Source organism: Oncorhynchus kisutch, linkage group LG28 (assembly GCF_002021735.2).
Source record: "Oncorhynchus kisutch isolate 150728-3 linkage group LG28, Okis_V2, whole genome shotgun sequence".
Taxonomy (NCBI): Eukaryota; Metazoa; Chordata; class Actinopteri; order Salmoniformes; family Salmonidae; genus Oncorhynchus; species Oncorhynchus kisutch.
The window spans coordinates 2,457,890-2,474,365 of record NC_034201.2 but is presented as its reverse complement, the minus strand read 5'-3'; the positions used below and the strand labels follow the sequence as shown (position 1 = coordinate 2,474,365).

Here is a 16,476-nt window from a genome sequence, read left to right as displayed (position 1 = left end):
GCTAGCTAGCCAAAATTGTCCCTTTCCTAAATTAGCCATGGTGCACCAGGACCATGGATAGAGATGGGATTTGGACTAAAGGTTTTACTTAGTTCTCTGTACTGGCTAATGGTTATAACGGCGATTCTGATCCGAACATAAATTCATACAATGTGCCCCTGGACTGATTGGATGGAAGTTCAATATGTAGTTAGATGTAGAAGGCTTATGTTAACTAGCTAATGTTGCCCATGACAGGGAGTTAGGCTAGCGAGCAAGCATTTTAGCCAGGTAGCCTAGAACAACAAAAAATAAAAGCGTTCACTGTATGACAGAGTCATAGACTGCTTCGTCAACGTAAAAAAGAAGAGGATTAAATTGGTGTTTCTCCCCAATAGGGTGAGTCAATGTGTTTTTTCTACTTGCACACACACATACACGGAAATCAGAACCTTGGACAGCCACATCATATTTAGCTTACATTGTTTGGACTAAATTGTTTTTGATATCTTTTGTCATTGTATTAGATTGGTGAACTGGAATAGAGGATGCAGCTCCTGTTTTCTTTGTGACTTGCGGTAACTCTCCTGGTTCTAAATCAATAGTTATTTAGTAGTCAGAAAATGTCAGAAACATTAACTTGATTGACCATGCTGTATGTCATGTAACTGTTTGTTACATTCAATATATGATGTGGACTTTAACTGACAGAGGTTGCTTTCCGGTGGCTGCAATGTCAAACAAGCCCAATGTCCATGCTAAAACGGGTTATAGCCATGAGTCCTCTATGTATATCTATCTAAAAAAAAGAAAGGCACAGCTCCCATAAATAGTTTATTTCAAAGTTGCCGAAATGCGAAATACACGTATATCAGTGTATTCGTAACAACCATTAAGAAACTTCTATTCGATCAAATAAACCTCACGTAGCAAATTATCAATTACAATTTTTGTTGACCAAATTCGACACATTGACCTCCATACAAAAAATGACTCACTCTCCGTGGCGTTATTTTCGTGGACAGATTTTGGGCGGAGTAAAACTATCTCGCTTCGCCTCTTCCTCTCTGTCGAAACGCACGTTTGAATGATATGGCCTTGGATGCTGTGTCTCTAGCAACCTTTTCTACGTAGCATCAAAGGTACGTCGGAATGAGAGAGTAGTGTTCTATATGAAGCTAAATAAATGTAGAGAACTCGAATGAACCCTGCCGTTAGCAGTATAGGTAGGTAGCTAGCTAGCTTACATCATCGCCGTAATATATGTAGCTACTGCTAAAAGCTAGCTCCCGTTTGTCCTTACATTCGATGCATTGCCAGCTGTTAATGTTGTAGCTTGCTTAGCCGGACACCCGAGTCATTTTCACCATTCTTGTTCAGATCGCAAACTAACTTTTGATATACCAACACGATTGCCGCAATGCACTGTACAACAGGAGTGAAATAATGGCTTATGGTGTCAGACTCGGCGCACTCGAGAGCGGTTTTCACAGTTAATACCGTATTAATTTATATACACAATCTATGGTTTCAATCTATGTGCTGAGCGTGACAGTCGCCTTCTCTGACTCCTTGAACTTTTGCACCAGTTTCTGCTTCGAATGAAGAGTGATGACAGACTCGCAAATTGAGACTTGCATTGGAATTGTGAATGGACAGCTAATTATAAGTTATTCACTCTATTAGAGTTACATGTGAACAATAGAGGAACTGTGATTTACTGCCTCACTTGTCGTGGGAAAAACAACTACCATGGTGAAATGGAGTGACATTTTTGTCAATGTTTTATTAAGGTGCGATCTATACTGTAGCTTAAATAAGAATTTGTTCTTAACTGACTTGCCTAGTTATTTATCGTTTTTCTACTGTACCCACATCGTATTTCCGATTTTTTTTTTAATGGTGAGTGATAACTGGTTTAACATGTAATAGTAGCTTTGTCGTTTTTTTTTGTACAGTGAGTATTTACTGTATATGGTTGTTTCACAGATTGGCATTGCAGTAGGCACTGTACCATAATAAAGGAGGAACCCTTCTACAGGTAGTTCCAGATCTCCACCTCAATGGCCCCACACCCAGTGGTGCAGGCCATCATTGACCTCTCAGCTGGAGCTATAGGTAAAGTAACAGTTGCAAAGCACAGTTTCAGGGGGCCCAAATTATTATTTTGTGTTTTTGCCCCTAATGGGGCAGAGACAAAAATGTGCAGTTTCATAGCTAATCTCATGCTATTTTTAAAATGTTGCTATGAGACTGAGAGAAAATGTAGCTGTTTTAGAGCTCTTGCGATTCTTGTAACTAGCTGGAACTCCATAAGACACGATAAAAGGCATTTCATTTGTACAATTATTGTCCAACAAGTGTTTAATGGCCTTGATTGTTTAATTCTAATATGGAATTATTCAAACTTAATATCCATTATTGCCTGTTTTCTTGAATGTTAAACACTTTTTTGCAGTGTTTGAAATTGGGATCCTTTGCTCTGGACAAGGACATTTCCAGCCATAGAGCCAACATGGGAATGAATAATATTGAAAGTATATAGAAAATTCCAAAAACAATTTTTTTCTTATAAAAGTCCCCTAAATAAACATTTTTTAACTCAAATTATGCCCCCAAAAATTACATTCTACTATTTAAAAAAAAAAAGTTTCCCTGCTGGAGAAGGACTGTTTGAAGAATCTCTGAGCTAATTTCCTGCTTTTGTAAACATTTTGACATGAGGCTGAGGGAAAATGTTGCAGGTTTTAAGCTAACTTCCTGTCATCCCTAACCATTTTTGTCATAGCATATGAACATGTCATAAACCATCTGGGGGGCCCAAAAGCTCGTGGGCCCCCGCCTTGTGGGGGCTGCAGCGGTGTGTGCTACGCCAGTGTAAAGTAACAACATTATACTGTAACATCAATATGAATATCCTAGTCCCAGGTCTGTTTGGGCTGTATGGTCAATAAAGAAGAATGTTGGGGTCCCTTTGAATAAAACGCATCACACACTTAAAAAAAGAAAGGGAAAACTCGGTGCACAGCAGTGTCTAGTTCGGGGTGCTGGTTTAGCACAAACAACTAGTATTCAAACATTATTTGGTATTAAAAAAAAAACTTGTTTTCGTAGGAAAACTAGCCTAGTTTAAAAAAGGAAGTAAGAGAACCACACACTAGAAAAGACGGATGACGTGACCTTTGTTCTATTCATTTACATTTTTATTTTGCAGTGCAGCAGTGATAAACGCATGCAAAATAAGAAATTAACTAAAGTCAACGTTTGTCACCTGTCTTTTTAGAAGGGAAAATCTGCAGTTACTTACTATTCATTTTTACTTAAATTTATATTTACCCATTTGATTCTTGAAGACTATAACTTATAAATGCCGCATGAGCATAGTTCAACTGTTTTACCCCATCAGAACCCCAGAAATAAACATGTTTTACTCTATTTGTAAACAGATTTTAAATGTAAACACACACTGTATATAGCCTCAACATGATTTAAAAATTGTGATATCATGGATGGTCAGTCCTTGCATCCATAGCCCTGTTTATGAATTTGATAGTGGTTACATACAGCCTCGTCCCTCAGCTTTGTCGGGAAGTATGCTTTGTTATTGTTTCTACTGCGGCTTGTCCCTTTTTAAGTGTTTGGTTTTTGAATACTTATCACAATAATAAGGTTGCAAATCCTTATTACTTACACTTATTGCACACCAGTGGTCTGGATGGCCAAGATGGAGATGAAATATCTCAACATTTGACTATTTGTGTAACTACATCTGAGTAAATGTTCTTGAGAGCTTGACCTAACTATTGTAATGTAATAGCAGTAGCAATGCTAAAAGGTGTCCATTGTTCAGAGTCCTCACCTGATCTAGCAGGACACTGACTGCTGACTATTGCCTTCCCCCAGCCGGGCCCTTTGTTTCCAATGGCTGTGATCACTGTCACACACACTATCACAAAGCCCACTCTACAGATCCTTATCAGTGTAAAATGTGGGGGAGGGTAAGCGCTGAATCAGAGCTGAACTTTAGATACAAGGAATCCTACTTCTTTAGTGTAACTTTGCATGATGAAAGATGACCCCACACTTCTCTTTGTAATCATAAGGTTCAGGTTTTGTTGTCAACTCCTATGAAGTGAAATGGCTCCTTTTAACTGTCCCCACTCCACACCCTACCCAGGAGGTACAGCGTGTGTGCTGAGCGGTCAGCCCCTGGACACAGCCAAGGTGAAGATGCAGACCTTTCCCTCCTTGTACCGAGGCTTTGTCCACTGCTTCTCCTCCACATACAAGTATGTAGCTTCTTTTTAAAATTATTTTTATTTTACCCCCCTTTCTCCCCAATTTCGTGGTATCCAATTGTTAGTAGTTACTATCTTGTCTCGCTACAACTCCCGTACGGGCTCGGGAGAGACGAAGGTCGAAAGCCATGCGTCCTCCGAAACACAACTCAACCAAGCCGCACTGCTTCTTAACACAGCGCGCATCCAACCCGGAAACCAGCCGCACCAATGTGTCGGAGGAAACACCGTGCACCTGGCGACCTGGTTAGCGTGCACTGCGCCCGGCCCGCCACACAATGAGAATGTAGCTTTGTCTGAGGCTCCTGCCCTATGGGACATTCTGGCTGTCTCCTGTTTCTGTAGCATGAGGCAGTTTTAATATAAAAGTACAACCCCTGGACAGGACAGAACGCTAGTCTATCACAGGTCCATGTTAAAGTACAGTGCATTTGGAAAGTAATTCAGACCCCTTGACGTTTTCAACATTTTGTTATGTTACAGCCTTATTCTAAAATGGATAACATTTTTTAAAGTCCTCATCAATCTACATGCAATAACACAATGACAGCAAAAACAGTTAAAAAATAAAAATAACATACAAATCTTAAACAGATACCTTATTTACATAAGTATTCATACCCTATGCTATGAGACTCCAAATTGAGCTCAGCTGTATCCTGTTCCCATTGATCATCCTTGATGATTCTTCAATTTGATTGGAGTCCATCTGTTGTAGATTCAATTGATTGGACGTGATTTGGAAAGGTCTATGTAAGGTCACACAATTGACGGTGCATGTCAGAGCAAAAACCAAGCCATGAGGTTCAAGGAATTGTCCATAGAGCTCTGAGACAGGATTGTGTCGAGGCACAGATATGGAATAAGGTACCAAAACGTTTCTGCAGCATTGAAGGTTCCCAAGAACACATTGCTCTCCATCATTCTTAAATGGAAGAAGTTTGGAACCACCAAGACTCTTCCTAGCGCTGGCCACCCGGCCAAACTGAGCAATCGGGGGAGAAGGGCCTTGGTCAGGGAAGGTGACCAAGAACCCAATGTTCAGTCTGACAGAGCTCCCGAGTTCCTCTGTGGAGATGGGAGAACCTTACAGACAGACAACCATCTCTGCAGCACTTCACCAATCAGGCCTTTATGGTGGAGTGGCCAGACAGTACTCAGTACTTTGTTGAAGCACCTTTGGCAGCGATTACAGCCTAGAGTCTTCTTGGGTGTGACGCTAAAAGCTTCGCACATCTGTATTTGGGGAGTTTCTCCCTTCTCTGCAGATCCTCTCAAGCCCTGTCAGGTGGGATGGGAAGCGTCGCTGCACAGCTATTTTAAGGGCTCCAAAGATGTTTGATCGTGTTCAAGAGTGGCCCTGACAAGGACATTCAGAGACTTGTCCCCAAGCCACTCCTGTGTTGTCTTGGCTGTGTGCTTAGTGTTGGTCCTGAGCGCTCTGGAGTAGGTTTTCATCAAGGATCGCGCTGTACTTTGCCTCATTAATCTTTCCTTCAAGCCTGACTAGTCTCCCAGTCCCTGCCTCTGAAAAGCATTCTCACAGCATAATGCTGTCACCACCATGCTTCACCATAAGGATGGCGCCAGGTTTCTTCCAGATGTGACTCTTGGCATTCAGGCCAAAGAGTTCAATCTTGGTTTCATCAGACCAGAGAATCTTGTTTCTCATGGACAGTCCTTTAGGTGCCTTTTGGCAAACTCCAATTGGGCTGTCGTGCCTTTTGCTGAGAAGTGGCTTCTGTCTGGCCTCTCTAATATAAAGGCGAGATTGGTGTCCTTCAGTAAGGTTTTCCTATCTCCACAGAGGAACTCTGGAGCTCTGTCAGAATGACCATCAGGTTCTTGTTCACCTCCCTGACCAAGGCCCTTCTCCAGCAGCCAGCTCTAAGAAGTGTCTTGGGTGTTCCAAAGTTCTTCCATTTAAGAATGATGGAGGCCACTGTGTTCTTGGGACCTTCAATGCTGCATACTTTTTTTTGGTACCCTTCCCCAGATCTGTGCCTCGACATAATCCTGTCTCGGAGCTCTACGGACAATTCCTTCGACCTCATGGTTTGGTTTTTGCTCTGACATGCACTGTCAACTGTGGGACCTATATCGACAGGTGTCCCTTTCTCAATTATGTCCTATCAATTGAGTTTACCACAGGTGGACTCCAATCAAGCTGTAGAAATATCTCATGGATGACCAATGGAAACAAGATGCACCTGAACTCAATTTCGAGTCTCATAGCAAAGAGTCTGAATACTTATGTAAATAAGGTAGGTCTGTTATTTTGAATAAGTTTGCAAAAAAGGTATAACCTGTTTTTGCTTTCTTATTATAGAGTATTGTGTGTAGATTGATGGGGGGGGGGGGGGGGAATACCCTTATCTATTTTAGGGTAAGGCTGTAATGTAACAACGTGGAAAAGGTCAAGGGGTCTGAATACTTTCCGAATGCACTGATGGATGTAATGTATTTTGACTAATATGGATGACATGAAGTATTTTGTCTGCCTGTGGTTGTTTTTATAGTGTTGTAAACAATATCTTGTAAATTGTTCTAATCTGGTGGAGTGGCACTTTAATAAACTACTCTAAATTGTACAGACAGGTGGGTCTCCGAGGGCTCTACCAGGGTACCAGCCCAGCCCTGATGGCTAACATCGCTGAGAATTCTGTCCTCTTCATGAGCTACGGATTCTGCCAGGAGGTGGTTCGCACAATGGCGGGACTGGGAACGGAGGCTCCACTCAGGTAAGGAAAGATACTAGGATGTGTAGGCCTAATTGAATGCTCGCTCTCTTTCAGTAGTAGGCATACCATCTCCTACTGTATGTTCTCTCTTTCTCTATATGTCTCTGTCTTTCAGTGACATGCAAAAAGCCTGTGCTGGGTCGGTTGCATCCATCTTCTCCTCTCTGGTCCTGTGCCCCACTGAGCTGGTCAAGTGTCGTCTTCAAGCCATGTACGAGATGGAAGCGTCTGGCAAGATCGCAAAGGGCCAAAAGTGAGTGTTTAAAGGCCCAGTGCAGTTAACATTTGTCCTGGGTTTTGTATCATATTGTATAACAGCTGATGAAACTAACACTGTAAAAGTGTTATTTCCTGATTAGTTACTGGTTGAAAATACAATCTACATGGGACCTTCTAATCAGCAGATTTTGCATGAGTGGAGCTTCGACAGGCGGTAAATGAGTTAATGTTAGAGGTCGACCGATTGAATCGGCATGGCCGATTTAAAAATAAATAACTTGAAATCGGCCAGAATTTATTTTTCATAACAATCGGTAATCGTCATTTTTGGATGGCGATTATGGCCGTTTACAGGCTGACCACCTGTTACGCGAGTGCAGCAAGGAGCCAAGGTAATCTTAACATCATCACTAGTTAACTACACATGGTTGATGATATTACTAGGTTAACTAGCTTGTCCTGCGTTGTATACAAATTAACAGGCACCGCATTGATTATCATTGAATCACAGCCTACTTCGCCAAACGGGGGATGTTTTAACAAAAGTGCATTCACGAAAAAGCAACAATCGGTGCACGAATGTACCTAACCATAAACATCAATGCCTTTCTTAAAATCAATACACAGAGGTATTTTTTTTAAACCTGCATATTTAGTTAAAAGAAATGTATGTTAGCAGACAATATTAACTAGGGAAATTGTGTCACTTCTCTTGCGTTCATTGCACGCAGAGTCAGGGTATGTGCAACAGTTTGGGTCGCCTTGCTTGTTGCGAACTAATTTGCCAGAATTGTACATAATTATGACAACATTGAAGGTTGTGCAATGTTACAGCAATATTTAGACTTAGGGTTGCGAACCGTTCGATAAAATATGTAACGGTTCCGTATTTCACTGAAAGAATAAACGTTTTTGTTTTAGAAATGATAGTTTCCGGATTGACCATATTAATGACCTACGGCTCATATTTCTGTGTTTATTATATTACAATTTAAGTCTATGATTTGATAGAGCAGTGTGAGCGGTGGTAGGCAGCAGCAGGCTCGTAAGCATTCATTCAAACTTTACTGCGTTTGCCAGCAGCTCTTAGCAATGCTTTAATCACAGCGCTGTTTATGGCTTCAAGCCTATCAACTCCTGAGATTAGGCTGGCAATACTAAAGTGCCTATAAGAACATCAAATAGTCAAAGGTATATGAAATACAATTAGTATAGAGAGAAATAGTCAATGTGTCATAACTACAACCTAAAACTTCTTAACTTGGAATATTGAAGAACTGGGAATATTGAACCACCAGCTTTCTTATGTTCTGAGCAAAGGACTTGAATGTTAGCTTTTTTACATGGCACATATTGCACTTTACTTTCTTCTCCAACACTGTGTTTTTGCATTATTTAAACCAAATTGAGCATGTTTCATTATTTATTTGAGACTAAATAGATTCTATTTATGTATTATGGTTAAAATAAGTGTTCATTGTTCATTCAGTATTGTTGTAATTGTCATCATTACACACATATATATATAAATCGGTATCTGCTTTTTTGGGTCCTCCAATAATCGGTATTGAAAAATCATAATCGGTCGACCTCTAGTTAATAGACCAATAACAGAGTTCCAAACCTCTCTGCCAATGGGCGAGATCGTTTTGCATCGCCTAGTGCTCAGGGAGGGCAGGGTTTGCACATTTTAGACCTTTCCATTGGTCCTAAAGTGAGATCTCCACACACCCGGGGCAGCGAGCAATGCAAAGCAAACTTGCTTAGACCTTTCCATTGGTCCTAAAGTGAGATCTCCACACACCCGGGGCAGCGAGCAATGCAAAGCAAACTTGCTTAGACCTTTCCATTGGTCCTAAAGTGAGATCTCCACACACCCGGGGCAGCGAGCAATGCAAAGCAAACTTGCTTAGACCTTTCCATTGGTCCTAAAGTGAGATCTCCACACACCCGGGGCAGCGAGCAATGCAAAGCAAACTTGCTTAGACCTTTCCATTGGTCCTAAAGTGAGATCTCCACACACCCGGGGCAGCGAGCAATGCAAAGCAAACTTGCTTAGACCTTTCCATTGGTCCTAAAGTGAGATCTCCACACACCCGGGGCAGCGAGCAATGCAAAGCAAACTTGCTTAGACCTTTCCATTGGTCCTAAAGTGAGATCTCCACACACCCGGGGCAGCGAGCAATGCAAAGCAAACTTGCTTAGACCTTTCCATTGGTCCTAAAGTGAGATCTCCACACACCCGGGGCAGCGAGCAATGCAAAGCAAACTTGCTTAGACCTTTCCATTGGTCCTAAAGTGAGATCTCCACACACCCGGGGCAGCGAGCAATGCAAAGCAAACTTGCTTAGACCTTTCCATTGGTCCTAAAGTGAGATCTCCACACACCCGGGGCAGCGAGCAATGCAAAGCAAACTTGCTTAGACCTTTCCATTGGTCCTAAAGTGAGATCTCCACACACCCGGGGCAGCGAGCAATGCAAAGCAAACTTGCTTAGACCTTTCCATTGGTCCTAAAGTGAGATCTCCACACACCCGGGGCAGCGAGCAATGCAAAGCAAACTTGCTTAGACCTTTCCATTGGTCCTAAAGTGAGATCTCCACACACCCGGGGCAGCGAGCAATGCAAAGCAAACTTGCTTAGACCTTTCCATTGGTCCTAAAGTGAGATCTCCACACACCCGGGGCAGCGAGCAATGCAAAGCAAACTTGCTTAGACCTTTCCATTGGTCCTAAAGTGAGATCTCCACACACCCGGGGCAGCGAGCAATGCAAAGCAAACTTGCTTAGACCTTTCCATTGGTCCTAAAGTGAGATCTCCACACACCCGGGGCAGCGAGCAATGCAAAGCAAACTTGCTTAGACCTTTCCATTGGTCCTAAAGTGAGATCTCCACACACCCGGGGCAGCGAGCAATGCAAAGCAAACTTGCTTAGACCTTTCCATTGGTCCTAAAGTGAGATCTCCACACACCCGGGGCAGCGAGCAATGCAAAGCAAACTTGCTTAGACCTTTCCATTGGTCCTAAAGTGAGATCTCCACACACCCGGGGCAGCGAGCAATGCAAAGCAAACTTGCTTAGACCTTTCCATTGGTCCTAAAGTGAGATCTCCACACACCCGGGGCAGCGAGCAATGCAAAGCAAACTTGCTTAGACCTTTCCATTGGTCCTAAAGTGAGATCTCCACACACCCGGGGCAGCGAGCAATGCAAAGCAAACTTGCTTAGACCTTTCCATTGGTCCTAAAGTGAGATCTCCACACACCCGGGGCAGCGAGCAATGCAAAGCAAACTTGCTTAGACCTTTCCATTGGTCCTAAAGTGAGATCTCCACACACCCGGGGCAGCGAGCAATGCAAAGCAAACTTGCTTAGACCTTTGCATTGGTCCTAAAGTGAGATCTCCACACACCCGGGGCAGCGAGCAATGCAAAGCAAACTTGCTTAGACCTTTCCATTGGTCCTAAAGTGAGATCTCCACACACCCGGGGCAGCGAGCAATGCAAAGCAAACTTGCTTAGACCTTTGCATTGGTCCTAAAGTGAGATCTCCACACACCCGGGGCAGCGAGCAATGCAAAGCAAACTTGCTTAGACCTTTCCATTGGTCCTAAAGTGAGATCTCCACACACCCGGGGCAGCGAGCAATGCAAAGCAAACTTGCTTAGACCTTTCCATTGGTCCTAAAGTGAGATCTCCACACACCCGGGGCAGCGAGCAATGCAAAGCAAACTTGCTTAGACCTTTCCATTGGTCCTAAAGTGAGATCTCCACACACCCGGGGCAGCGAGCAATGCAAAGCAAACTTGCTTAGACCTTTCCATTGGTCCTAAAGTGAGATCTCCACACACCCGGGGCAGCGAGCAATGCAAAGCAAACTTGCTTAGACCTTTCCATTGGTCCTAAAGTGAGATCTCCACACACCCGGGGCAGCGAGCAATGCAAAGCAAACTTGCTTAGACCTTTCCATTGGTCCTAAAGTGAGATCTCCACACACCCGGGGCAGCGAGCAATGCAAAGCAAACTTGCTTAGACCTTTCCATTGGTCCTAAAGTGAGATCTCCACACACCCGGGGCAGCGAGCAATGCAAAGCAAACTTGCTTAGACCTTTCCATTGGTCCTAAAGTGAGATCTCCACACACCCGGGGCAGCGAGCAATGCAAAGCAAACTTGCTTAGACCTTTCCATTGGTCCTAAAGTGAGATCTCCACACACCCGGGGCAGCGAGCAATGCAAAGCAAACTTGCTTAGACCTTTCCATTGGTCCTAAAGTGAGATCTCCACACACCCGGGGCAGCGAGCAATGCAAAGCAAACTTGCTTAGACCTTTCCATTGGTCCTAAAGTGAGATCTCCACACACCCGGGGCAGCGAGCAATGCAAAGCAAACTTGCTTAGACCTTTCCATTGGTCCTAAAGTGAGATCTCCACACACCCGGGGCAGCGAGCAATGCAAAGCAAACTTGCTTAGACCTTTCCATTGGTCCTAAAGTGAGATCTCCACACACCCGGGGCAGCGAGCAATGCAAAGCAAACTTGCTTAGACCTTTCCATTGGTCCTAAAGTGAGATCTCCACACACCCGGGGCAGCGAGCAATGCAAAGCAAACTTGCTTAGACCTTTCCATTGGTCCTAAAGTGAGATCTCCACACACCCGGGGCAGCGAGCAATGCAAAGCAAACTTGCTTAGACCTTTCCATTGGTCCTAAAGTGAGATCTCCACACACCCGGGGCAGCGAGCAATGCAAAGCAAACTTGCTTAGACCTTTGCATTGGTCCTAAAGTGAGATCTCCACACACCCGGGGCAGCGAGCAATGCAAAGCAAACTTGCTTAGACCTTTCCATTGGTCCTAAAGTGAGATCTCCACACACCCGGGGCAGCGAGCAATGCAAAGCAAACTTGCTTAGACCTTTGCATTGGTCCTAAAGTGAGATCTCCACACACCCGGGGCAGCGAGCAATGCAAAGCAAACTTGCTTAGACCTTTCCATTGGTCCTAAAGTGAGATCTCCACACACCCGGGGCAGCGAGCAATGCAAAGCAAACTTGCTTAGAGCTTTCCATTGGTCCTAAAGTGAGATCTCCACACACCCGGGGCAGCGAGCAATGCAAAGCAAACTTGCTTAGACCTTTCCATTGGTCCTAAAGTGAGATCTCCACACACCCGGGGCAGCGAGCAATGCAAAGCAAACTTGCTTAGACCTTTCCATTGGTCCTAAAGTGAGATCTCCACACACCCGGGGCAGCGAGCAATGCAAAGCAAACTTGCTTAGACCTTTCCATTGGTCCTAAAGTGAGATCTCCACACACCCGGGGCAGCGAGCAATGCAAAGCAAACTTGCTTAGACCTTTCCATTGGTCCTAAAGTGAGATCTCCACACACCCGGGGCAGCGAGCAATGCAAAGCAAACTTGCTTAGACCTTTCCATTGGTCCTAAAGTGAGATCTCCACACACCCGGGGCAGCGAGCAATGCAAAGCAAACTTGCTTAGACCTTTCCATTGGTCCTAAAGTGAGATCTCCACACACCCGGGGCAGCGAGCAATGCAAAGCAAACTTGCTTAGACCTTTCCATTGGTCCTAAAGTGAGATCTCCACACACCCGGGGCAGCGAGCAATGCAAAGCAAACTTGCTTAGACCTTTCCATTGGTCCTAAAGTGAGATCTCCACACACCCGGGGCAGCGAGCAATGCAAAGCAAACTTGCTTAGACCTTTCCATTGGTCCTAAAGTGAGATCTCCACACACCCGGGGCAGCGAGCAATGCAAAGCAAACTTGCTTAGACCTTTCCATTGGTCCTAAAGTGAGATCTCCACACACCCGGGGCAGCGAGCAATGCAAAGCAAACTTGCTCAGTAACAGCAAGTTTTCCCCTCCCCGCTCAGACCACTCCAAGGCAGTCCTAGCAAAAATCTTGCTTGACTTTTTTTCTTTTTGACCATATTAATGGAAAACTATTACAGTAAGTTACTTAATTGTTACCCAGAAATGAATATAACGTCTGCTTTGGGCCTTTTTTAAAGGATATTTGCATAATTACTTACATTTTTCACTTAAGTTTTGCTACTTTAAAACATTTTTTTGTTTTCCTGTTTAGTTTAGAGTGCTTCCAAGGTTGTGTAAACTATTCTTACAAAATGACCATCTTTTGATTTTCATATTACCTCCTTATAAAATAGCTTTTCTACCTCTGAACTGGAGGAGTGGTCCGGTATGGCTGAGTTTGTAAAACTGTAGCACTAATAGTACCACGGTTGTTGGTTCAATTCCCGCAGGGATCCCATACAAGTTTTAAGTATGTTGTTTACAGTATCACTGTTTTGTAAATCGCTTTCCATAAAACTTCACATTTTCTCTCTCTTTCTCACTTTCTCTGCCTGCAGCACGGTGTGGTCAGTGGTGAAGTCAGTGATGAAGCAAAATGGTCCTACAGGGTTTTTCACAGGCCTGACCACAACCATCGCCAGAGAGGTGCCCGGGTACTTCTGCTTCTTCGGGGCCTACGAGCTCTGCCGAACCACCTTTGCTGACAACATGAAGTGCAGCAAGGATGACATAGGTACTGTAGTGTTACTTAACTATTAAGGGATGGCAAGTAGCCTAGATGTTAGAGTCCTGGGCCTTCCGAGGGGATGGGATAAAGGAGAAGGCTTTTAAAGATTAATTGTGTAGCAATATACTTGATTGGGATTTCTTTTGGGATTATGTCGCAATTGGCCAATGTAAAGCAATCACCTTTTGCGCCAAACTCTCTTTCCAAAACATTCAACCTAATTTGGTTAGCTTGTTAGAAAAAAACACATTATGCTTATGGCTGTGTTCCTGATGGCTATGTGTATGTTACAGGAGTGGCCCCTATTGTGTTCAGTGGGGGTTTCGGGGGTGCATGCCTGTGGCTGGTGGTCTACCCCTTTGACTGTGTCAAGTCTCGCATCCAGGTCATGTCAATGATAGGGCGCCAGGAAGGTTTCTTCAAGACCATGATGACTATCATGAGGACTGAAGGTAGGCACTGTGTGGGATGTTTTATGGTTTTGGGCAACGTTTTTAAACAGGAATGTCTTTACAATTCATATCTTCAAACATAGATAATTAATCCCCCCCCCCCCAAAAAAAAAAAATAGTTTGAGATACAGATGTATAATTTGTTCTCCCTGCATGTGATGTGCTTGTGGGGGATCGACCAAGCCAACATTCTGACTTTGTAAAAATCAAGCAAGATGCATCACTCCTCTTACACGCTTTGTTGAGGACAGTAGGAAATATTATCCTTTCATGTCTTTCCCTTTTTGTTTAGGTGTAAGGGCGCTCTATTCTGGTTTGACTCCCACCATGCTCCGCACGTTCCCCGCCAACGGAGCCCTGTTCCTGGGGTACGAGGCCAGCCGTAAGTTCATGATGAAACAGTTTGACAGCTGACCTGGTCCTCCTCCGACAACGATGTCCCCCATCTCTTTTTTTGCCTTGTCATTTGTACTGGTTAACCCTACTACGTTGTCGTTAACCTCCTACAACACTCCGAACTGGTTGAAATGACCTGATTTCAATGAGTTCTGGTTGTAAGTGGGTTGAGCTTTGCCCGCTGGGTTGGGCTCGGAACCCACACTCCTCAGAGAAGCATTGTGGCTAATATTATGTTTTTAGATACTTGACTTAAATGTGAATAAACAATGAGTGAACAAAATATTAGGAACCTAATATTGAGTTGCATCCCCTTTTGCCCTTAACAGCCTCAATTCGTTAGGGAATGGACTCTACAAGGTGTTAAAAGCGTTCCACAGGGATGCTGGCCCATGTTGACTCCAATGCTTCCCAAAGATGTGTCAATTGGCTGGATGTTCTTTGGGTGGTGGACCATTCTTGATACACACAGGAAACTGTTGCACATGAAAAACCCAGCAGCATTGCAGTTCCTGACACACTTCAACCGGTGCGCCTGGCACCTACTATAGTACCATTCCCCGTTCAAAGGCACTTAAATCTTCTCTGAATGGCATACACACACAATCCATGTCTCTATTGTCTCAAGGCTTTAAAATCCTTCTTTAACCTGTCTCCTCCCCTTTGTCTACACTGATTGAAGTAGATTTAACAGGTGACATCGATAAGGGATCATAGACTGACCGGGTGAATCCAGTTGAAAACGATGTCATGGACCTAATTCTTTGTACACTTGGTGTAAGGTTGATATACAGGATGCATTCCCAGACCTGATTTGAAACGGGATCAAGGTCTGGAAGTGGAGTATTTAGTGTGTTATTTTTTTACAGTATTAATAAAATACATGTTATTTTATAAAGCCCTTTTTAAATTAGCATTTATCTGTGGTACGTCAGAGCAGAATCTCAGAATAGTCATAATCTATTTCTTGATCTGCGAGAGGGGTATACTACAAAGCAGAATAAAGGAGTTCGACAGTTAACTTGGTTATATATTCAGAATTAAAAAATATATATATATATTTTAAAGAAATAAGATTGAAATGTGCATGGTCTAATTGACTCCACAAACAAAAACACATACAGTGGGGAGAACAAGTATTTGATACACTGCAGATTTTGCAGTTTTTTTTACTTACAAAGCATGTAGAGGTCTGTAACTTGTATCATAGGTACTCTTCAAATGTGAGAGACGGAATCTAAAACAAAAATCCAGAAAATCACATTTGTATGATTTTTAAATAAATAATTTGCATTTTATTGCATGACATAAGTATTTGATCACCTACCAACCAGTAAGAATTCCAGCTCTCACAGACCTGTTAGTTTTTCTTTAAGAAGCCTGCATGTTCTCCACTCATCACCTGTATTATCTGCACCTGTTTGAACTCATTACCTGTATAAAAGACACCTGTCCACACTCTCAATCAAACAGACTCCAAGCTCTCCACAATGGCCAAGACCAGACAGCTGTGTAAGGACATCAGGGATACAATTGTAGACCTCCATAAGTCTGGGATGGGCTACAGGACAATAGGCAAGCAGATTGGTGAGAAGGCATCAACTGTTGGCGCAATTACTAGAAAGTGGAAGAAGTTCAAGATGACGGTCAATCACCCTCGGTCTGGGGCTCCATGCAAGATCTCACCTCGTGGGGCATCAATGATCATGAGGAAGGTGAGGGATCAGCCCAGAACTACACGGCAGGACCTGGCAATGACCTGAAGAGAGCTGGGACCACAGTCTCAAAGAAAACCATTAGAAACACTCTATTCCGTCATGGATTAAAATCCTGCAGCGC

At 43.5% G+C, this 16,476-nt stretch overlaps 1 protein-coding gene across 1 annotated transcript; it reads left to right on the top strand.

The window, feature by feature from the left end:
• The first annotated feature begins 988 nt into the window (after positions 1–988).
• On the top strand, positions 989–14,920 carry slc25a15b (solute carrier family 25 member 15b). Its single transcript, XM_020464452.2, has 8 exons — positions 989–1,121; positions 1,969–2,097; positions 4,157–4,268; positions 6,872–7,018; positions 7,134–7,271; positions 13,620–13,795; positions 14,083–14,241; positions 14,534–14,920. Exons 2-8 carry the CDS (start codon positions 2,043–2,045, stop codon positions 14,653–14,655), a joined length of 909 nt encoding a protein of 302 aa, XP_020320041.1. The 5' UTR covers positions 989–1,121; positions 1,969–2,042; the 3' UTR covers positions 14,656–14,920.
• Positions 14,921–16,476: the final 1,556 nt, after the last annotated feature.